This window comes from Triplophysa rosa, linkage group LG15 (assembly GCF_024868665.1).
Source record: "Triplophysa rosa linkage group LG15, Trosa_1v2, whole genome shotgun sequence".
Classification (NCBI taxonomy): Eukaryota; Metazoa; Chordata; class Actinopteri; order Cypriniformes; family Nemacheilidae; genus Triplophysa; species Triplophysa rosa.
The window spans coordinates 1138964-1163963 of record NC_079904.1 but is presented as its reverse complement, the minus strand read 5'-3'; the positions used below and the strand labels follow the sequence as shown (position 1 = coordinate 1163963).

The 25000-nt window shown below is 42.8% G+C and overlaps 1 protein-coding gene across 10 annotated transcripts in view; it reads left to right on the top strand.

The window, feature by feature from the left end:
- gphnb (gephyrin b) overlaps window positions 1-25000 on the top strand; it is a 52496-nt gene that overhangs the window by 16006 nt on the left and 11490 nt on the right. For 5 of the 10 annotated variants that reach the window (XM_057352125.1, XM_057352128.1, XM_057352124.1 and 2 more), the window contains exons 3-10: window positions 12983-13040; window positions 13388-13480; window positions 15138-15232; window positions 15718-15784; window positions 16190-16462; window positions 17798-17932; window positions 22624-22665; window positions 24445-24519. In XM_057352125.1, the coding sequence (XP_057208108.1) occupies window positions 12983-13040; window positions 13388-13480; window positions 15138-15232; window positions 15718-15784; window positions 16190-16462; window positions 17798-17932; window positions 22624-22665; window positions 24445-24519 (838 nt within the window). The remainder of the gene's footprint in view (window positions 1-12982; window positions 13041-13387; window positions 13481-15137; window positions 15233-15717; window positions 15785-16189; window positions 16463-17797; window positions 17933-22623; window positions 22666-24444; window positions 24520-25000) is intronic. The other 5 variants (XM_057352133.1, XM_057352132.1, XM_057352134.1 and 2 more) reach the window with 3 other exon arrangements.

Below are 25000 nucleotides of genomic sequence, written 5' to 3'. Positions count from 1 at the left end.
AGTTTCCCCACATGTGCAGCCTTTGGATGCATTAGCAGCAAATTCAAGTTATTGTATTTTGATTTAAAAAATATTGTTTTTTTATATTTTGATGAACATGCACATGAACATTAAGACCAGAGACATTTTTAAAGGACTCGTTTACCCACACTGCAAAAAAATGAATGTCTTACTTAATACTTTTTCTTACATTCCAATACAAATATTTAAAAATATGTTTTACTTGGGAATCTAAATTATGTTTTTGGAAAGAACTAATCAACGCTTTTTATGCGTTTTGGTCGTTCGTTTAGACGGATCTCAAAGTTCGACTATTTGAAAACGCCGCTGTTTTCATTTCCATGTAAACTGCAAGACTGTCTATCTGACTATCTTTCTGACTATCAGACTATTTTGATGCATGTGTACGTGAAACTTTTAAAAAAAAACGCAAAGGAAAAACGTTTCCGTTCCCTTTCTGTCGGTCTCTCGACGTTGTGTCGAGCCGACAGATGGGGTTCGTCCCTGAGAACCAATCGCTTCCGACTTCCGCCTCGCTTCCGACTTCCGCCTTCCGCTTCCAATCGCTTCCGACTTCCGAAACGGCCAATGACATTGGCGAATGAAATTTGCATGCCGGACTCAACGCCCGGATATCGAGGTATAAAAGGGAGACGGCGTGCCTCATTCATTCACCTTTTCTTCTTCGGAGCCTTCGCTCATGATCAACAGACTTCGCTACAAATAGCAACTACAAGACTGCCGGTTCTACGACGTGGTGCAGCGGACTGTCCCTTCCTGCGGCGACTTCCCCTGGGCGTCTCAGCGGTTCCAGAAGTGTTTGAGTTTTTTCTCTAAAAGAGCAAATTTCTCCAGCGTGGCATGTCCCGCTGTTCTCGTGGGTGCAACACACTCAGGACACGAGGTCTGCTTCCAGTACGCTGGGGCAGCCCTTGTGGATACGTTCTGCCCGCACTGCGGGCGGTTGACGATTCAGACGTTGCGTCACGGGTGGCTGTGTTCCCACGGGACTCAGCCACCACCTCGTCTGCTTCCCGTTCCGTGACGGCAAGACTACGGCCCTGCCGCCCGCTACGGCGAGCAGCGAGGGTGATATGAGGATTACTGTGAGCGCTAATCCGTCAGCCACTGGCTCGCGGACCGTTCGCACCTCGTCTCGCTCGTCTTACCGTTCCCCATGAGATGGTCCCAACGTCTTGTTCCTCAACCACGTATTCGGAAACGGTGCGTGATGATGAGATGTCCGTTGCAGCATCGGAGGGTGACTTACTGGCATCGGACTCCGACGATTCCTCAGAGCTCCCTCCCTCAGGGGGTTGAGCCCAGGAAGAAGCGGACGTCGAAATGTCAGCCATGCTTTCCCGGGCCGCCGGCATTGGGTTGCAGTGCACCGCACTGCCTCTCCCAACGCTCGCGGCTGGATACATGGTACCTCGGGTTTGAGAGCGGCTCCAAGCCGCACTCGCCCCCAGTGACGTGTTTTCCCGGAAGTGCATGAGGAACTTAGTACGACCTGGAACGCCCCTTTCGGCGCGTACATGTCAACTAGTTCCATCACCCTTTCTTCCCTCTATGGTGGGGCAGCTAGAGGATACGTCGATGTCCCCCAGGGGCTCGACCTAGACTCCCGTCCAAAGCATGTAGATTCTTCGGCATCTTGGGTGTCGAGAGCTTACTCTGCTGCGGGCCAAGCTGTCCCCTCTCTCTACGCTATGGCCATCCTGCAGTTCCATCAGGCCAAGGCGTTGAGAGAGCTCCACGAGGGAAAGACCGACCCAGCGCTTATGCAGGAACTCCGCGCCGTCACCGACCTCGCTCTACGGGCGATGTCCACACTTGTGGTCCAGGAGAGACACTTCTGGCTGAACCTTGCACAGTTGAGTAACGCTGAGAAAGTCCGCTTTCTCGACGCACCCATCTCGCAAGGGGGGGCTGTTTGGTGATACTGTCGAGCCGCAGTTCTCGACAGTAAAGAAGCAGACAGAGGATATCAAGATATCCTCCCCCGCCGCGATTCGGCCGCCCTCTGGCCGTCGAGATCCCGTGCACCGTCTGCTTCCCAGCAGCCCTGGTCCTCTTCGACGCCTTCCGGTTTCGGCGCCCCCCACTCAGGCGGCCCCCCGGAAGAAGACATCGAAGAGGAGACCACCACCCCATCAGCAGCCGCTGCGGAAGCCGAAGCGGCCCTCATGGGAAGACCCCAGGGAGATCGAGAATACCTTCGGGCCCGACCCCAGCCATTCCATCGCTGCTTGGTCGATCCGGGATGGTTCCTTCCCCGTCCCAACAGCCCACTTCTAAGAGTTTTCTCTCTCTCTGTGTGTCTATCACAGCCGCTCTCACCCTCTACACGACGGTGTTCGGCAACTCGAAGTTGCGTCATGGCGAGACCCAATGTCGAGGATAATCAGCAGCCTAAGCACTCTCAATCGACGGTGCGTTGTGCTACTTCATTGTCTGGGTATTATCACAGCCGCTCTCACCCTATACACGATGGTGTTCGGCAACTCAATGTTGAGGCGAGACCCAATGTCGAGGATAATCATCAGCCTATGCACTCTCAATCGATGGTGCGTTGTCCTACATCATCGCCAGGCAGGTAAAACAGCAGAGCCGATCTCCTCTCCCGGGGCCCCCCCACGGCGAGGGATCCGCACTGCCGGCCATTGAACCGCCCCCCGGGAGGTCGATGAAGCAGAACATACCCCTAGCCTCCCTGGATCGGTCCCTGGGAGCCTGACAAGGTTTCCCAAACTGTCACGGTGACTATGGGATACAATCCGTCTCGGCTACGCGGTCCAACTCCCCAGACACCTTCCCAAGTTTCGGGGCATCCTCTCAAACCTCAGTCAGAGGCAAGGATGCTCCCATGCTTCAGGCCGAGGTCGCCACCCTTCTGGAGAGGAAGCGATCGTGCTCATCCCTCTAGCCGAGATGTTCAACGGACTTTACAGCCCGTACTTCATCGTCCCCAAAAAAGGGGGGGTTGGTAGATCTGCGTACCCTGAACAGGCACCTACTCAAGCTGCCGTTCAGGATGCTCACGCAGAAGCGCATCCTGGCATCTACCAGATGTCAAGATTGGTTCATGGCAATCGACCTGAAGGACGCTTACTTTCATGTCTCGATTCTCCCTCGTCATCACCCGTTCCTACGGTTTGCTTTCGAGGGTCGGGCATATTAATACAGAGTCCTCCCTTTCGGTCTGTCCCTGTCCCCGCGAGTCTTCACGAAGATCGTGGAAGCCGCCCTCACTCCCCTCAGGGAGAGAGGTGTGCGGGTACTAAACTATCTCGACGACTGGCTCATTTGACACACTCGCGAGATCTGTTATGTACACACAAGGACCTAGTGCTTCGGCACCTAGATCGATTGGGACCACAGGTCAACCGAGAAAAGAGCAAGCTCTCCCCTGTGCAGAGCATCCTCTTTCTTGGTATGGAACTCAACTCTGTCTCCATTACAGCGCGACTGACTACAGAAAGCGTTCAGTCAGTGTTGAACTGCCTGGAATATTTCAAGCAGTCAGCGGTACCCCTGAAACAAATTCAGAGGCTCCTGGGCACATGGCATCCTCGGCGGTGGTGATACCCCTCGGGTTGATGCACATGAGACCGCTCCAACACTGGCTACAGAGTCGAGTTCCCTGGAGAGCGTGGCACACCGGCAGCAGGCGGATGGTGATTATGCCTCTCTGCCGACGTACCCTAACCCCTTGGTCTTCAATGACCTTTCTACGGATGGGGATCCCTCTCGGGCAGGTCATGAGGCACGTCGTGGTGACGACAGACGCCTCCCTGCAGGGTTGGGGTGCCGTGTGCAATGGGCACGCAGTGTCGGGGCGATGGACGGGCCCCCGCCTGCGCAGGCATATCAACTGCCTAGAGTTGTTGGATGTGCTACTTGCACTGAAGGGGCTACAACCTCTCGTGCAGGACAGCACAACTGCCATAGCGTATATCAACCGCCAGGGTGGCGTTCGCTCATGGCAGCTAACACGACTCGCCCGACGCCTCCTCCTGTGGAGTCCGCAGGTGAGCAGATCCCTGCGAGCCACACATATCCCAGGCGACCTGAATCAGACAGCCGATGTGCTCTCTCGTCAGTTGACGCCTCGCGGAGAGTGGCGACTCCACCCCCACGCAGTCCAGTTCATTGGGTACAGTTCGGGCGGGCTCAGGTAGACCCCTTCGCCTCTCTGGACATCACCCATTGCCCGCTAGGGTACTCCCGTCCGAGGCCCCCCTCGGCACGGATGCTCTAGCACACAGCTGGCCGTGGGACAAGCGGAAGTACGCCTTCCCCCCAGTGAGCCTCATTGCACAGACTCTGTGCAAGGTCAGGGAAGTGGAGCATCAAGTGTACTAGTTGCGCCATACTGGCCCAACCGGACTTGGTTCTCGGAGCTAATGCTCTTGATGACAGTTCCCCCCTGGCCGATTCCCCTGACGAAGGACCTACTCTCCCAGGGGAAGGGCACGTTATGGCATCCCAGGCCAGACCTCTGGAACCTCCATGTCTGGCCCCTGGACGGGACGAGGAGATCCTGAGTGGCCTGCCCCCTGCGGCGGTTAAGACCATTTCTCAGGCTAGGGCCCTGGCCACTAGGCGGCTATATGCCTGTAAGTGGTGCCTCTTCTCATCCTGGTGCTCTTCTCGAAGAGAAGACCCACGGAGTTGCTCGATCGGGAACGTGCTGTCCTTCCAGAGACTCGAGAGTAATCTCTCCCCTTCCACACTGAACGTGTATGGAGCCGCTATTGCCGCTCATCACGACCCAGTTGCTGGTAAGTCTCTAGGACAGCACAACCTGATCATTTGGTTCCTAGGGGCGCGGGAAGGCTACCGCCTCACCCGCGCTCCGTACCCTCTTGCGACCTTGATGCGGTCCTGGAGCCCCTCGGAGATGCCGCTCTTTCTCCCCTCACGATGAAGACGGCTGTCCGGAGGGCGCACAAGAGGGTAGGGGACCTACAAGCATTCTCCGTGTCCACAGATTGCCTAGAACTCGGGCCCGGTGATTCTCACGCTATCCTGAGACCCCGGCCCGGCTACGTGCCCAAAGTTCCCACCCCTCCCCCTAGACACCAGGTGGTGAACTTACAGGCGCTCCCCACCGGGGAGGAAGACCCAACCCATCCGTGTTGTGTCCAGTACGCGCATGGCGCCTCTGCGTGTACGCCTATGACAGTACCCCCCCTTTTCTTCTAGGTGGGTCGGCGTACTAAATTAGCCTCCCTTCCCCCACTGGGTGAAGAACAGGTACTCCATCCATCACTAAGCAAGCACCTCCTGCGGGCGGGCTGGGCAGAGCAGCCCTGCCCCTTAGGCCGGGTACCAACTGAGTTATCCACAACATAGCTCTAACCGGACCTAGTGCTTCCGGACGTTGTAACCCCCCAGCAGGGCGGTTCCGTCTGATGTAACCTCATGATTGGTTCCCACCTTGGTAACCCATGACCTTCCCAAGGTGGACCTCCACCTCGCGGTTAACTCCTTCAGTCCGCACATTCTTCCCATGAGTTCTCCCCCATCGGTGAGACCATGTTGGTATCTCCACTAAACTCTCTGTGAAGTGGTCTCCATTTGAGAAAGTAGCGCTTACCCAGTGGCCTTATGGTACCGGGTGGCTTCTCGCTGTTAGAGAAACAAGGCCGCCGCCTGTGATTCCGAAGGCAGGGGCCTTCCCACCTTTTCAAAAAGCTCTGGGACCCCCTACCTAACCACTGGTAGGTTACAATTTTGCGGTAGCGCTCACGGCTGACATGTCCAGGCCAGTCACCGTCGCTTCGCTAGAGATTGTGACAGGGCACAGTGTTGTGGCGTTTTACATAGGAACCCCATCTGTCGGTTCGACACAACGTCGAGAGACCGACAGAAAGGGAACGTCTTGGTTACGGATGTAACCTCAGTTCCCTGATGGAGGGAACGAGACATTGTGTCCTTCTTGCAACAACACGTACTGCCCACTGCAGCAGTCGTGAGAGGTCTCAGGCTCCTCAGAACAAAGGTGAATGAATGAGGCATGCCGTCTCCCTTTTATACCCGGATATCCGGGGGCGGAGTCCGGCATGCAAATATCATTCACCAATTTCATTGGCCTTTTCTAAGAAGTCGGAAGCGATTGGTTCTCAGGAACAAACCCCATCTGTCGGCTCGACACAACGTCTCGTTCCTTCCATCAGGGAACTGAGGTTACATCCGTAACCAAGACATTTTTCATCGTGTAAACGTGGCCTAAGAAGGCAATGCTTAAAATGAGAAAAAATATTTCCTCTTTATTAAATGCAAGTTTATTGACAGATTAAAATATTCTTGATCATTTATTTCAAAAAACAATTCGGTGGATTTGGAAGTTTTAACATCTTATTCCTCAAAAAATTTAGGGGGACTGTCCTTTTAAGAGCGCTGACGTTTTTTTATTTATCAATACATACTGTACATGATGTCCTCTGCATGTGTTTATGTTAGAGGGGGTAGGAAGGACTGTGTGAAGGTGTGTGTGTGTGTGTGTGTGTGTGTGTTCATGTTTGTATATCCCGGTGGGGACCTAAACCTGAATGCACACCAACACATGGGGACTCGTGTCACCGTGGGGACCAAAATTGAGGTCCTCATGGGCAAAAAAGCTAATAAATTGTACAGAACAATATTTTTTACAAATCTAAAAATGCAAAAAGTGTTCTATGATCTTTAGGTTTAGGGATAGGGGATAGAATATACAGTTTGTACAGTATAAAAACATTACGCCTATGGACTGTCCCCACGGGGATAGTCAACCAAAGCGTGTGTGTGTGTGCGTGTGCGTGTGCGTGCGCGTGCGTGTCCTCACACAACTTCAGTCACAACATCCGTTGTCAGTCTCACTAATTGGCGACACTAAATATATCCTGTGAATAAATCCGACATGAGCCTCATCTTCCACTGACCCATGTTAGAACGCCAGCCAGATGCCTAAAGAGAAAGAGACAGAGACATCAGCTGACCCTGAGCATGCTGGGATACTCTAAACATGACTTCATGAGAGATTCTTCAGCTCAAATAGTGTATTTGAGTTCACAGAAATTGAACCTAATAAGAAATTGTTTTTGGCAGCATTAAATTTGTTTGTTTTTTGTGACATTGTTTTCATGACAAAACAGATATGTGACGCTTTCTTCAGTGGAACCCAAAAGAGGATATTTGGTTTGGTGTTCATACAATGTTAAATGTTGTTCGGTTATCAAGGGTGAACTATCCCTGTGTTTATATCATTATACAAAATGTAAATAATACAAAGTAATTCATAATCGATACACAGTACTGTTGATTTTCATTTCTAACTTAAGGACACATTCTGTGTAAATGCCCACTGAAAGTGTTTTCAGATAGTGTGTCCCTCCAGCAACGCTTTTAAACGTGCTGAGACCCGCCATTCAGCACAAAGGCGATCCATGGTTAATTAAATCACAGCAGCAGATGGCTTTGGTTTGGACCTCATCCAGAATTGAAGTGGGCCTGTAAAGCTGGGTCACAGATGTGTGCGGGGGGATGCATTCTCTCTTCCTTTATTCATATCCTGAGGAACGCGGCGGGCCAGGAGTGATGTTTTCAAGTGTGCCAGAGCCCGTCTGACGGCGGGCTTCGATTAAACAGTCATAAGTCTTCCATTAGACACTCAGAGACCACGAAAACATCTCCGGCACTCTGGAGCAATGCCATGAAAACCTCATATCGATATTTCGATCAACTATTAATTATCTCGTGTCGTGTCAAACCTACGAGTTTCTTTCTTCTTCAGAACACAAAAGAAGATATTTTGAAGAATGTTGATAAAAACATGTTTTTTAAACAATACTGAACCCCACTGACTTCCACTGTATGAACACAAAACCACTGAGACATTTCTCAAAATATCTTCTTTTGTGTTCCACTGACGAAAGACTTGCATACAGATTTACAACCACATGAGGAGGATACATGTGACAAAATTCAGATATTCAGATTCTTTCCGTGTGTGTACTGTGCACTTTCTATTTTGCATTTGTGAATTTTCTGTTGCATTCACTACCTTGAGACATGTATTGTTGCATACTTTTAAAAACAAGTATGCAGTATACAAACGCAGTACACTACCTTTTCATGGTGAACATATCTCAATGTACCGTTTCTCTGCAGTTTGGTTTCTGTCTCACTCCCCGTTGCACCTCCTTTATTGCCCTCAGAATATCTGTAAATTATTTGAGCAAAGACTCATAATATTTCATTTTTAGCCCAGTACAATATTTGCATCCGCAGGGTAACTGATTTTCACTTCCCTGTCACGCACTGATACTTGATCATCTCCAGTTGGAGTCTTACAAACCAATTAACTCCATCTGATTTAACCGTATCGCCAAAGGACTGAACTGTAACACGCTTTGAATTTCATTAAGATGTCAAACTGTGTTGCACAACGATCAGGCCACTGAAATATGTTTAACAGCAGGAGTCTGTTACACACAATTACTGTTTTATGACACAATGTAACATGTTAGCAGTTCCTCTTGGTGTAAAGTGTGTCATTTCTGTTTCACTAATAGAATTACAAAGATCTCTGAATGTACCGCATTGCCCTGTCATTCAGGGAGGGAGATTTTCACAGACAAGCATATATAGATCTGATGTACTTTGTAACTTCATCGCCACCCCAGATTTACCCTGAAAGTTCCGCCAACCCGTTCCTTTTGTTTACTGTCGCAAAACTTTCTGTCTTTGTAAAAAGTCACCTTCCCAACTTACAAAGCGTCTATTTCAATCCTTCGCTGCAGCTCTGTCGTCTTTGAGATGGATTTGAGTTTCAAACAGCAAAGGCAAACCATGGCTATTTCAACAACTGTGCGCTTTAAGTCCTCTAATGATGTCATTAAGGGCTTCTTGCACAAAAAACTTCATTTAGTTTGCTATCGCAGGTTAAACTTTAATAAAAAACATGTTTTATTGTTGTACTTTAATACTTTACATGTAAACTCATGTAAATGATCTCTTTTTTTATTGGCATCCCTTGAAAAAAAGCATACTTGTGCATTTGATTAAAGATGAGGTGACACGCAGTTTCTGCCAATCTCATATTAATCTTGAGTGCCTATACAGTAGTATTGCATACTTCGTATCTTCGAAGAGTCTTTAGTTTGATCAAATTCATAAAAGAGAGATACAGCTGTACGATTATTTCCCGGAAAAGACGAGCTGCTCGAGCAGGGCAGGGGGGAACTACAGCACGAGCACACAACACATCATCGCATTATCCCCTTGGGTTGTTTACATTATGGACGTACGCGCCAATTGCCAACAAAACACAGACGTATGGATTAGTTTGACTTACCGTGTACGGTTCATGTCCAGCATCTTTTAGCGCTGGGACCGCGCTCGGATGACGCGTGGGCATGCTTTTCTGGGAGAATTGTCCAATAAGGGACTAAAAAGCCTTGTTACGAAATGGGAATTCATGTTGGAAAATAACTGTTCGAACCCTGAATCGAGCACAGAAATACTACGTCATACGTCCAACTCGTTTTCTGACAAATTGATCATGTTAAGCTTGAGAAGCCAGCATGTTTAACAGTGTAAAGAAGTCAGAATGCATGAAATAGCTTGTTACCCCACCTTTAAGTATACTTAGGTCATGTTCAAGTACATTTTAAGTGTACTTTATCTGTTACCTGTATCAGATAGTACTAATCTGGATTATAGGCCGTTTCAAAGGTAAACTGCCCTTAACCTCCGGTACACATTCACATACAGAGCACCTGTAGATTATTTCTGATAACAAGCAAAAGAAACCGAGAAGAACCCTTACTTGGCCAAACTTGTCTCTCCAATATTTTGAATTTACCCTGCGATACCAAGATCAACCGCTAGATGTCAGTGTACCATACGGTTTGTTTAAATGCGACCGAACTACAGGACCCATTCGACAAATTGTTTATTTAAAGTCCCCGTGAACCGGAAGTTGCAATCGTTTTTACATCCGTATTCTGACACATTTCTGAGTGAAAAGGAATTTCAATGGAGAAAATTAGTGGGCGGGGCTTGTGTTTTTCACTGCGAATTGATTGGATGTGTAAAACAGCTGTTGCGTTGATTTTGAAATTAAGATGGCAGCAGACCGACAGTTGAAGGGGAGGAGTCAACGGATGCTCCGGGCCAAGCCGTCTAATTTGCGTCATTTGAGATGGATGTCATTTCAGGGCAGAAGTGCATTTTCAGATTTTAACTGAAGATTATGAGGGTACGTAAATTTTAAAAAGAAAATGACCCACATTGATAAACTATTTACTATAAACGCTGCAATATTACATAAAAAAATTTCACTGGGACTTTAATAAAATGAACATACAACAAAATTCAACTAATCTTTTATTTAATACAATTATTATACAATAAAATAATAATATAAATTAATATGAACCTAAATTAAATAAAATATAAATAGTTATATAAGCCAAACACAAACCGGAAGTTAACTGCAGTCCCATCGCGCGCCCGATGAAACGGCCTATATGAGCCAGTTTGTGTGTAGATGTTAAATGACACATTTTGAAATCAAGCAAGCATCTCCAGGCATAACATAAACATGTGAACTCACCGGGAAAAGTTGTGGGTGAAATATGGGTGGAAAAAACAAAATAATTCACTTAAATTGATCACATACATACAGTATAACATGTTGTTACAGAGAAACACATTTGGCCTGAAACAGTGTGTATTACCGAGATAAAATAAATCTAGAATCCTAAATGCTCTAAAACACACACTCTCGCGCTTTGTCTCTCTCTCTCTCTCTCTCTCTCTGTGTGTGTCACCGGAGGCCACGGTCTGATGTGGTTACCTTGGAAACGGAGGAAAGAAGTTATCTGCTATCAGTATAAAGTTATTTATGCAAAGATTGAACCCGGTAACATTTAAGGGGTTGAACCTGTCAGGTCTGACTAACTGTTGTTATGAATATTTGAGAGAATAAATCAAACACATGATTGGACGATAATCACAAACACTTATGGTGGATTCAGAATGAATATTAAACCCCACTGCAATGCCTTGGAATGCGCAGCATTATTTGATGTGTTGACGTAATTTCAACAGAAAATTGCAGAGAGCGCGAGACATCACCAGTTGATGCGAGTAAAATGGGGTAATAAGGTCTCTGCCCCTTTTGGGGTGGGTAATGGTGTGAGACAAGGAGGGATTCTGTCCCCAGTTTTGTTTAATCTTTACATGGATGAGTTGTCTGAATATTTGAATGTCTGTAAAACTGGTTGTATGATTGGTAATACTTTAGTGAATCATATTATGTATGCAGATGATCTTGTGGTGTTTAGTCCTAGCAGTGCTGGTCTTCAACAGCTGTTAAACTTATGTTCTGATTATGGTCTTGAACATGATATTTTATATAATCCTGATAAGAGTATGGTTATGATATGCAGAACTAAGGAGGATAAAAGTATAAATTTCCCAGTTTTTAAGTTGTCTAAGAAGAGTCTCACTGTGTGTGCGAAAGTAAAATACCTTGGTCATATTATCACTGAACGCATGACAGATGATGAGGATATTGAAAGGCAACGCCGTGTGATGTATATGCAGGGGAATATACTTCTACGTAAGTTTAGTTTCTGTTCAGATGAGGTGAAGGTGTCACTTTTTAAAGCATATTGTACAACACTTTATACTGCCCATTTGTGGTGTAATTACAGAGCATCTAGTTTACAGAAGCTGCAAGTAGCTTATAATGATGCAATGAGAATCTTATTAAGGAGACCTAGATGGCATAGTGCAAGTGAAATGTTTGTGAGTGTAAGAGTAATCACTTTTAAAGCACTGTTACGAAATCTTATGTATAGTTTTATCTGTCGGCTTAATGCTGCTAAAAATGAAATTATTGTGGGTTTATCAAATATAGGGGTTAGTACTACACGGTATCAGTCAAAGCTGTGGAGACACTGGTATTGCTGTATTTTGTGACTCTTTATGTTTGTGATGGATCCTATGGTTGTATATGTTGTTTATTGTCTATTGTTTATTGTTTCTTTTTATTGGACCTTGAGTCTGTAATAAAGTTTGATTGATTGATTGATTGATTGACATGTCGAGTGACCCCGCCCCCTTTTAAAATAACCAATAGCGTGTCAAAGGAGGAAATTAGTGGGCGTGGGTTTTTTTTACAGCGAATTGATTGGATGTATAAAAACAGCTGTTGCATTTTGAATTGAAACCAGCAGCAGACCGACAGTTGAAGGGGAGGAGTTAACGGATGCTCCGCCCAAGCCGTCTACTTTGCGTCATTTGAGATGGAACCTCATTTCAGGGCGGAAGTGCATTTTCAGATTTTAGCTGAAGATTATGAGGGTACATGAATTTTAAAAAGAAAATCACCCACATTGATAAGCTATTTACTATAAACGCTGCTATATTACATAAAAAAAATAAGAATTGTCATTTTTAATTTCACTGGGACTTTAAGGCTAACTTATTTTTAATAAAAAGAAAAATAATTCATTTTGATTTCACTGGGGCTTAAAAATTATGCATTTGTACTTTCTGTTCCCAGCAGTAAATTTGAACAATATATTTTTTGTTTCTTAAACCCACAGCTTAATTTCTCTTCTTTCTTTGTTAAAGACAGAGCGTGTGAGTGTCATTTTGAAGCTGTGTGCGTGTGTGCGATGTGAGGACTCACAACTGCCGTCACGTAGAGACCTGATGCTGTAGTTTCCTAAAAATAACCCGTAAAAGAATAAGACAGAACGGAAAGAGAAAGATGGTCTTACATAAGAGCTGTCTGTAGCGCTACACCTGCCCAGAGCGCTTTTATCCTGAGCTCTCTCTCACACACACACAATGTTCCCCATCATTTTGTCCTAATTCTTGATTTGGCCACAGGATGGCACAATTTAATAGAAATGTTGTCTTTTGAAGTCTATAGATTTGTAGGTTCTTTTAAAACTGATGCTCCTTTGCTTTAAAGGCTTGGAGGAACCATCGCAGCTTACAAAATCGTTCCTGATGAACTCGATGAGATCAAGGTATGTTGTTCAAATAAACCACATGAATGCACTGTAAGTCACTTTGGATTAAAGCATCTGCCAAACGCATACATGTAAATTCTTGATTTCTATGTATTTCTTCTATACTCTACATCGTGTCTTCTGTGAAGCTGCTTTGAAATCGTGTAAACTGTGAAAAGCGCTTTACAAATAAACATAAATTGAATAAATAAAAAGGTGACACGAATAAGCATTTGGACACCTAGAAATATAGTGCGTTCAAATAAAAAAGATAGGATGCACACATGTGACTTCGTGACTTAAATATCCAAATGCTTTTTGTGAGTCACTGAGAACGATTCTGTTTCTTGTGTCCGGTCGAGTAGGAGACGCTGGTCGACTGGTGTGATGAGAAAGAGTTAAACCTGATTTTGACCACGGGTGGCACTGGCTTCGCCCCGCGAGATGTCACACCTGAGGTGAGTGTGTGTGTTCATGACGGATCAATACATGCAATGCAAATCACTCACACAAACCTCAGGCTTACACACTGTTCACCGCTGAAGCACACAGTTGGTTAGAGATGCAGAATTGTCACTATTGGCCTAAGACATTTGGACCGCACTGTATTTCTGTATAACACCTGGCGACACGCACACACATTTCTACGACTCTCTCTCTCAATCCCATGAGTCTCATCAGCACAGTTGCTTTGATGTTTGTTCTAGTGTATCTCTCTCTATCCTGCTCTAATATCGTTTGAAGTGTCACTCAACACCAGAGAACACACACACAGTTTTCATGTGAGGTGTTTGGAGAGATGGTGGAGTCACCAGTGGTTTTAATGTCACCCTGTTAAAGCCGAGTTGACACTACGGGACTGTGAGACTACTTGAATTGCTATGGCGCTTACGCTACACGACAAGATTTCTTGTCATCCTTCATCTTCTTGTTGTAGCAGCACGCACACTACACAACACAACGCAGACAAAGTGCACAAACAACAAGACTTTGGTCAAGTATCAACAGCGAAAACACCTCCCACATCGTGAACACTAGTTTGGTGGTGGATGGCAAATGAGTTGTTGGTGCGTTTTTTTAAAGTGTTTTCTATATTCCATTATACAGACTTGTTCCTATAGGATAGTTTAAAATAGCTTTATGTCTGTTATACTAGCCATTTAACACGCTCTGTAATGTTATTCATTATATTATATCACGTTGCACACCTGCTTATACTTCACGAGCTTCTGCGACCGAAATGAGCTCCGATTTGGTCGCGATCCGAAGGTTTTGTCGCAGACCTTAGAAATCTGTCCGTGACAGCAAAATCCAGCCAAAAATTACGTAGTGTGAGTTTGCCATTAACATGTGACGTTACTGATGAGACCAGGGGTTTTCAATCTGTTAGATGCCACAGTCTACCATCCTAAAATTTAAAAGGCATCTATCTTTTATAAACAACAATTATTAAAATGATCTGTATATCTGTTATATAGAAAAAAAATCTAGAAATTAGTTTTTATTAAGTTACATTATTACAAGTATTTCTTCATGTCATTATGGTAATGTCGATTTAAATGTATTAATTATGTGTGTATTTATCTCATTTTTAATTAAGATTCATTTACTTTAATCCAATTTCACTTATTTAGTTTATTAACTATTATCTATTTCGATTTTTGTCATTTTTTATGATTTTATTTTTTGTTATTTTTTTATTTATCTATTGTCAATTTTGCTTCTATTTGTATTTATAATATCTATTTTTGTTATTTTAAGTACATTTTTATTTTAGTTTAATTCATTTGTTGACATCATTGTTTCTTTATTATTTATTTAGGCATTTATTTATTCTCTAGACTTTTTTGCAGACTCCCTGACTCACCTCTGCGTTAGAGACTGCATGTTAGTTATTCTTTTATAGCTCAAGAGACTCAATTGAGTTCACATTTATATTTTAGATATCTCAGATGATTTGTTCTGGAGGAATTTGATGAGAAACCTTTGAGATTATATTGATGTTATATTGAGACTTTGGGATCAGAGCACGATTCCGGAGATGCTATGAAATAGAAAAGTAATTAATCTCACAGCAATCTACAGCTGAGATGTTTCTGATCTCTCTCTCTTCAGGCCACTAGAGATGTGATCGAGCGGGAAGCTCCAGGGATGTCTCTGGCCATGTTGATGGGCTCTCTGAATGTCACTCCTCTGGGGATGCTCTCCAGGTCACACTTCACAACACACATCCAACGTGCTCTCAATGTCACGGGGCTGATCGGAGGATTAACTTTTCCATGCCGTAGAATATTTAGAGCACAGACTGACCCCAGATCAGCACTTTTAATCAAAGACATGGATGTACTTGGAATCAGAATGAGTTTTATTGACCGATGCACAGAAGAAATTTGATTCGGTAAAAAAGGACAGAAATATTGTACAGAATAATACGTATGAGCACAGAATCATGTCCACTTTTTTAAATAAAAAAAGTCTAAATTGAATTATGAAACGACGAAAAAAGTAATTAAAATATGATTTCATATTTACACAGTGTGTGTGGAAAAACTGGGATTAATAAATTAGACTGGGATTAATGTATTTTATTATATTAAAACAGTATTATTTAACTCACTCAAATATTTCACAGTATTTACAGATTTGTACCTAAAAAGTGATATTAATACAAAATGTATTTTATGTGTGTGTATAGACCAGTTTGTGGTATACGAGGAAAAACTCTCATCATAAACCTGCCTGGCAGTAAAAAAGGTTCACAGGTAAGACATATTTTCTTTGTTTAGATTTAGCTTTCAAGTCCTAGTGAAATAAAAAATTGCAATGCCAATTTTTTCATGAAATATTGCAGCGTTATTGTAAATAAACTGGGCGGAGCATCTGTTAACTCCTCCCCTTTAACTGTCAGTCTGCTGCCAGTTCCATTTCAAAAATGAAACGGCTGTTTTAAACATCCAATCAAATCGCAGAGAAAGACGAAAGCCACGCCCACCTTTTGCTCATAAGAAATTCCATTTCACTCGGAAGTGCGTCAAAATACGGAAGTAAAAACGATCACAACTTCCGGTTCACGGGGACTTTAAACTTCTGAATAAAGGTGCACAAATGTCTGGTCTCGGATGGAGAGCCACACAAGGCTTTAGATGACATTTTTCTCGCTCCTGCAGGAATGTTTTCAGTTCATCCTGCCCGCTCTCCCTCACGCCATCGATCTTCTGCGAGAAGCTGTGGTCAAAGTGAAGGAGGTGCCCAATGAGCTGGAGGACCTGCCCTCTCCTCCGCCCCCTCTGTCCCCGCCCCCCGGCAGCAGCCCCCACCGACAGACGGAGGATAAGGGGGTGCAGTGCGAGGAAGAGGAGGAGGAGAAGAAGGACAGCGGCGTGGCCTCCACGGAGGACAGTTCCTCCTCGCACATCACAGCCGCCTCCATCGCTGCCAAGGTAAGCGAGATACAGGAAAGATGCCATTCCCACATGTCCCCGTGACACACAATCGTCATGGAGATGAATGAATTCACAGCATTGTCTAAGCAGTATCAATCTTTCATTCATGACTCGACGTGACCTGTCGTTTTGATGTGTGCTAGAGCCTCATCAGGTGTGATTGATTGTTACACCTGTCATCCATCATTCATTCATCATTCAGACTGTTGTGTTTGGGTGTCATTCAGCCGCTGACAGACAGGTAACTCATCCAATCGTCAGTCTACACACATACTGTGACTGCATCACATACTAATATTACACACGTACACCTCACAGGTAATGTGAATGTAGTATAGTCAGTGCACTTATACGTGTATTTAAACTAAGGCTGTCAAACGATTAATCGCATCCAGAAAAGAAGTTTGTGTTAACATAATATATGTGACCCTGGATCACAAAACCAGTCTTAAGTAGCACGGGAACATTTTTAGTAAAAGACAAAAATACATTGTGTGGGTCAAAATTATTGATTTTTCTTTTATTCCAAAAATCATTAGGATATTAAGTAAAGATCATGTTCCATGAAGATATTTTGTAAATTTCCTACCTTAAATATATAAAAACTTTATTTTTGTGAGTGGATGGTCTGCCACAGTGCCCCTGATTAACAACTTCAAAGGCGATTTTCTCAATATTTTGATTTTTTTGCGCTCTCAGATTCCAGAGTTTTAAACGGTTGTATCTCAGCCAGATAGTGTCCTATTCTAACAACTCATATATCTATAGAAAGTTTAATTATTCAACTTTCAGATTATGTAAAAATCTCAATTTCGAAAAATTGACCCATAAGACTGGTTTTGTTGTCCAGGGTCACATATGTCTGTGTACTGTGCATATTCATTTTGTATTTATAAACACAAAAACATACACATACATGTATACGCATTTAGGAAATATGTACATGTATTTATTTATAGTTGTTCAATAGTATTAAATGAAATATAAATGTTGATATTTTCTTAAATATAGCCGTGTATGTGTTTATAAATACAAAAGAATAGGCACAGTACACAGACATATATTATGTAAACACAAACCTTTATTCTGGATGCCATTAATCGCGAAAAATCGTTTGACAGCTCGAATTTAAACATACTTGTCTTTATCTTCAAATCCATTATAATGTCTTAAAAAACCATTAAAGTTCTATTTCTTCACACTACAATAATAAAAAATAGACAAATTGTCTTGAAAATAACACCGCAAAAAATACTTAATTGGCTTGTGTAAATAAAATAACATTATTATTTTTATTGTATTTCATTTCATTTTTTTATTCTTTTTTTTTAGATTCCCGACTCCATCATCTCACGTGGAGTTCAGGTCCTCCCCCGCGACACGGCATCATTGAGCACCACGCCGTCAGAGTCGCCGCGTGCTCAGGCTACCTCTCGCCTCTCCACCGCCTCCTGCCCCACCCCTAAGGTAAGAGCGCATCACTTCCTGTTTCCTGTCCCCGCACTAATCGCCCCTGTGTGCCGTTCCTCTGCCTCGCCGTCGCTCCTCCCTGCTGCCGATCTCCCACTCTCACCTCACCCCAAACTCCTCACACGCTCCGAGCTGTAAGAGTCGTGTCCGTGTGTGTTTATTTCACAGGTTTATTTTCATTCTTCTGTGTTTTATATTCTGTGAACTTGAATTATACACAACTACTTCACGCACAGAATTTCCTAAATAATAATATCTGGATTTACTTGGAGGACAAAGCACGTAATGATTGTGTCGAGAGATGCGTTGAAGCTCTGATGTGAGTCTTAAGTGATGTTACACACACACACACACACACACACACACACAAACACACTTCATTCTCTCATCCGGCTCTTGTTAAACAAGCTGCAGTTGAATCCCCCCTATCTGGCGGCACTCATTCGTCACAATTATTTCTCGCCTCGCTGCGTGGATGCAGGCGGTTGTCATGGGAGCAGGGGTTGCCATGGAGACGGCACTCCGCTGGCATGAGTGAGATGGTTTGTACAGGTATTTGTTTTGGACACAGGTGCATGTTCTCACTCATTTATTCTGTCAACTCAACTTTGAAGACGGAGTATTTTGAAGTGTCATTTTTGTGTAAGTGTGTGATCTGGATTCTGTGCATTCTCAGGTTCTCAGGTTATAAAGTCATTGTGGAGTAAACTGTCAGGATGGAGTTATTATCGTCAGTAATGAAGCTTATAAAGTGGCCAGTGTTTTATAAAGTGGACATGAGATGCTTTATTTCTGTCTTGTTGGTGCACAGTCTCACACGCAGATGATGATGTGAGCGTGGCAGTTGGTTGTGTTATGTAACACAGTTATGTAATAATAAGCCACTAACACATATCTCAGTCCCTGCATGCACAATGCTGCATTCAATTCTAATCCATGAGAAATTCAACAGGATGATGGTGGAAACATCTCTTCACTACACATTTTTACAGAACCAGACAGATATATACATCACACTTTTTATGTGATGTTCCTACTATTATTATCTTTCTTTTCGTTTGTGTACGTATTTGCACTCTTTGTACACAGCCCAGCTGCATGGCAATACGAATGTACATTTTGTCATGCCAAAAAAACACACTTGAACTAAGCAATATATAAGAACAGAGATATGTATAAGCAGATACAGAAGTGGCACAGAGACACAGGTCAAAAAAATGAACATAATGATAAGAACTGAAGAGAACACAAGTTATAAGAGAACTTTTGAAGTTATAGCCGCACTCAGTTACATTATGTCGTTACTATTTTCCCTGCTTATGACATTCCTCTGTTGTCTGATATCCATCACAAAATTAGACCTAAACAGTTTCAACAAATGAAATGTCCTAAATCGCAACTAATAAGCTCTCCCTATTCTTCATAAACATCTACTCATTAACTTTTAATCAAAGTCACTGAGTGCAGTTGTGACGCGTCAGAGGAGATCTGGCCCTCCCGGCTGAGTCTGGTTTCTCCCGAGGTTTTTTTCTCCATTTATTTCTCATTGGAGTTTGGGTTCCTCGCCACAGGGCCGTGTTGGCTTGCTCACCGGGAGACTGCTGATATTAGAGATTATTTATTATTTTTTAGAATGATCTTGCTTGCTCTTTAAACACCATGCGTGTTTTTCTTATTTTCTCCTTAAAAGCTGCATTGGAACAATGCACATTGTGAAAAGTGTTATATAAATATATTGAAATCATTGTCGGTTTTTGCTTTGGTTGACTTTGAAGGTTTGTTCTTTGTTGATATAAACTTTTTTCAGCTGTAGTTTAGGATTTTGTGGGGGGGTAGTTATGGACAGTTTCTGTACTCTTCTGTGACCTTTTTCCTTTCCTCTTATATTTTTATGCAGAACAAACATGTTTTACTTAAAGATCAGGTAACACAGGCAGTTTCTGCCAATCTCATATTAATTTCGAGTACCTATACAGTAGTATTGCATACGTCGTATCTTCGAAGAGTACTTCGTTTGATCACATTTATAAAAGACAGATACAGCTGTACGATTCTTTCTGAAAACAGTCGAGCTCCTGGAGGCGAGCGGGGGGCGGAACTAAAGCACAAGCACACAATACATCATCGCATTATCCCTGCATAACTGTTGATTCATTATAAGTTTGTGTTGTTTACATTATACATTTACATTTGACATTTATTCATTTGGCAGACGCTTTTATCCAAAGCGACTTACAAGTAGGACAGCATAAACATTTTGTCAACACGCTAAACAGTACGTACAGTACGTATTATGCACGTACACGCCGATTGCCAACAAAACAGGTTCACTTACTGCCTCCGGTTCATGTCCGGCAGATTCAAACGATCTCCAAATCCTGCGTTATATCTACAGTTTATATAACATCATTCACCGAAATGTAGTGAGCAAACAAACACAGCTAAACTTCCGTCAGCCGAGAGAAGCGGCATTGATGGGCGTGCTCTTTCTTTTGCTCAGTGGATGACGCGTGGGCATGCTTTTCCATGAGAATTGTCCAATAAGGGACTAAGAAGCCTTATTACGGGAATCCATGTTCGAAAAAAACTGTACGAACCCTGAATCAAGCACAGAAACACAACGTCCAACTAGTTTTTTGACAAGTTGACCATGTTAAGCTTGAGAAGCCAGCACGTTGAACAGTGTAAAGAAGTCAGAATGCATGAAATAGCTTGTTACCTCTGCTTTAATTTTCAGTACACATGGCGAGTATATGGCACGTTTTCATGAGGTTATTGTAAATGCTGTAAGTGTCTACTGGACTTGTGTATGAGTGTGCTTGAGTTGAAATTTTCTTTGATTATTTTTATGAATTATGTTTCACCACATACGTTATTTCATTTATTGCAGAATGTTTTTAAGAGATTGGGTTTGACTCTGCTTATAAACAAACTTTAAAGTCTTATAAAGACGTGTGCGTACATGTGTGTGTTGTCTTTTTCAAATTCATTTAGTTTTGTTTCCTTCTGATCGTAATTCATGCCTTCTCCGTCTCTTGCTCTCTCTCTCTCTCTCTCTCTCTCTCCTCCCTTCATCCACTCTTTGTCAGATGGTTTTGCGTGTGTGGTTTGCTTGTAAGGATTCATGTAGATGATGGTAAGACTTTGCTTGCCTTCTTTCAGAGGCTGTTTTATTGAATCGTTTTATAATTCTTTCATTCATATGTTTGTAATCCATTTGCTATAGAGTATACATCTGTAAGTGTTATATATGCGTGTGTAGTTGCTGTTTCTTGAACAATAAGAACATGTGTTGTTTTGATGAAGAGAAGAGACGAAGGTTTATAAAGAGTGCTGAGAATCACCGTGTCCGTTCCTTGCCTGTGAGATTTGCAGTTCAGTACAGCTTCAGTTTTGTTCTTGATAATCACTCCAGGTATGTTTATCTCCATTGTTGTGAGTCAACACGGACTTCAATTTTTTACTTGTTTCACAATATGTAGGGGACAAGAAGACATAATGCAGTTTTAACATTGACAACAGCACAAGTTCAACTCTCTCATTGTTTCTAAGAGCTTTGTTTTTAAATGCACAGGCAGGAGTGGTGTGCTGTAGTTGTTTAAGATCATGGGCCAGGTTTAGCGCAGGAAAGCTGTTTCTGTAAACTCAAGCCGCTCAGATTTGGGCTTTGTGTGTATGAAGCAGTTTACTGTAACCCACAGGAACAGTCAACGGTGATAAATAACAAATCAAGCTACGTGACCGTCTGGTCCTATTGTTTCCTGAAAATGTACCCAGTTTACCAATTATTGTTCTGGTCGCAGCAGGTGCATGTCATTCTAAAGAAGAAAAGTCTGGTTTTGTCGTCTTTTATCAGATTTCGTCTCTAGTCAAATGTATGTTATATCTAGCTTCATTGGGAAGTAAGTCTTACAAAAGATTTACAGTGGATTCATTAAAAATCTTTATTCTGTAATTCTGTTCATCATTATCACAACTTTATACCCAGCGTTTCTGTTGCCTTTCATGGGAAAAATGCATTGAAATGAAATGAAATACAGCGTAAATGATTGTATTGTAATAGAAGATGCTTTGTGTGCATTTAAGCATGTTTTGGTTCTAAATGCATAGCCTCTCCCGACTTGCCTGACATTCAGTGTTTATTATAAAATCGTCCTCCTCAGAAGGCAGACTGAAGTCAGATGGATCATTTCAGGAGTTCGTGAGGGTTTCAGTCACTGTGTTGTAGCAGGCGGCGTGTGAATCCGTCCTTCCATCTGTGCCGATAGCGTGTGTCGTGTAGAATCTGTATGAACTCAATTTACTGTCCTCACACTTTCTCTCCAGGCTTACATCAAGAACATCACCAAATAAAAGATTTTAGATATACATATCAATATTTGCAGAAGCAATTCGGCCCGAAACATTCTCTGTGCAAGTACGTGAACACAAGCAAGCTTGATTCTTGTTTGTCGTTTCTTTCCAAATCTCTCCAAATGCTTGCGACGACCAAGCATTCGCGGCTATGTTTGCATACTTGCTTAAAGTATGTTTCTGGCCCGTATCTCCATGTCAGCCTTTTTTGAAATGTGTCGTTTTGGCTTGTGACGCTCGAGCAGTCCTCCGGGCCAGCAGGGGGCAGCAGCGTCTGTCTTGGCTTGGCTCTTCGGTTTAATTGTCTTCTCTTCTCCCCTTCTCGCGGCACCCAGGCGCGGCTTCCCTCCTCCTCATCCACCCTAAGCATTGCTGAGGTATTCCTGCATGCGTCTTTGGGCCACATCGCCATGGCAACACGCGTTGCCATGCGACACGTTTCATCCTGCCTGTTTTGACTGTCGCTTCCTGCTCGGCACGAAACCCTTCCTGTCTTGTCACGCATGCTTTTCCCAAATGCAACCGAGCACCGATGACTTGCAGCCTTTTTATGACAATGACAGACATTTATGTTTGAGCGTTTTTAGGTTGAAGTGTGTTTGGTTTTATCCGTCATTCCTTTCAGTGTTGTTGTTTTTTTCGTGTTCTCATTGCACATGAGATATTTTTGTGTTGATTTTGCACATCTATACAACACGTACAGAAATAACACTTGCTTTATATAGACAGAAAAGTCTATATAAAAAAGAAAAAATGAAGTATTCCAAGTATGCTTGTTAGTTGCGTTTAATCTTAATTTAATACTTTTTCCACGTAGTATACACTACCGGTCAAACACTTACTCACTCACTTGTTCAGAAAAATAGTAAGCTCATCAAAACTGCTGAAAACCACAAACAGAAATATGAGGATTATGTTGCGACTTAAAAATGTAAACAATCAAATAAAACTTATATATTATTTAGCACAGTGGTTCTCAAACTTTTTTGTTGTAAGGCTCCCTTTGTGTAGAGTGCATTGCTTTGTGGCCCCCCAAATAAAGGCTTATAATCTTAAACTTAAAATTTTAATTAAACCAAGAAAATATTCAGTTAAACAATGCTAAAACATCAATTCTTATGGTTGGTGGCATTGTTTTTCTGATGTTTGATTGCACAAAATGTATGATAAATATCTATATTTCTAAAATGCCACAAAATCTGTGCCCCCCTGGAACCATCTTGGGGCCCCCCAGGAGGCCACAGCCCCCAGTTTGAGAACCACTGATTTAGCATCTTCAGTGTAGTCAGCTGTTGCTTAAAATTTTCAGAAATGTTTTCTTGGCACTTTTAAGATGTTTTTAAACCATATTAAAAAAGTTCCCGTCTATTCTGAGCTCTTATTAGTCAAAGTCGTCCATTTCAAAGACATCTTTTATTTAGTTTATAATGAAAAAAGTGTATTTTTGCACAATTATACTTTTGTATGAAACTGTACTTTAGACAAGATAATGAGAAACATTTCATTTCAAACTTTTGACCGGTAGTGTACATAGATTAAACTATAAGTATGAGGATGTTAAATTCATTTCAAGAAAAGTAGAAAACGTATAAGTACACTTGCAGTATACCAAACTCAAATTCAATTCAGTTTTATTTAGATAGCGCTTTTCACAATGTTTCATTGTTGCAAAGCAGCTTTACAGGAAGAAAGACAAAAATAAACAAAAGTTAGTATTAGTACTAAAATAACAAGGGTCCAAACACTCCAAGTAGTTTATTGAGAATTTAATTTCAACGTGACCGTATAGCTTGTAGTTTTCTCAACACACAGATTGAAGTTTGTCTCGGTGTCGGATCACCATCACTGTACTGCATTAGATCTGTTGACTTATTTTGGTGATGGTGAGTTTTTTATCTCAGTTGTAGTTCAGTTTTAGTTCAGATGCTTATATTTTTTTCCATTGTAACGGTTCACACATCATAGCGGTGTGTTGTGTTGGAGAGTGTATTATGTTGTGTGTTTGTGTCACGTCAGGCGTAGCATGTTTATAAATGTGTTTGATAGAATGAGGATTGATTCTGTGAGTTGGTGTGTGTAAAAGGTAGGAGAGGACTGTGCGTGCGTGTGTGCGTGTGTGTGTTTTGGGTGAGTGACTGTCCTGTGACTTCCTCCAGGCGTCGCGGCGAGAGTTCAGAGCACACCTGGATGAGGTCATCACTCTGAAGTCAAGGTACTCAACCTTGGACCAGGTAACGAGCTTATCTTTAATCGTAGCTTTTCAGCAGAATGTGAGACAGATTTAGTCTAAAAACAGCGACACCAGTGGCATACTTCACATTTCCCGTTTAATAAAAACTCAACACATGAAAAGATCTCGTATGAATGATTTTACATACTGTATCCTATATTTATTTAAGCAATAGTAATGTTAACTGTAGTGTGTATGGACTCCCGGCTACTACATCTAGGATAGACCCACTTCACATCACACCCTGTTGGTAATGTAGATATGAAAGCAAAACTTTTTATTTGTTAGTGATAATAGTTACATGTAGGTGTTTGTGTAAAATGCATTGTGTGTAATTCATGGAGGATTGGAATGTGTGTATGTGTGTGCGTGTGTGTGTGTGTGTGTGTGTGTGTGTGTGTGTGTGTGTGTGTGTGTGTGTGTGTGTGTGTGTGTGTGTGTGTGTGTGTGTGTGTGTGTGTGTGTGTGTGTGTGTGTGTGTG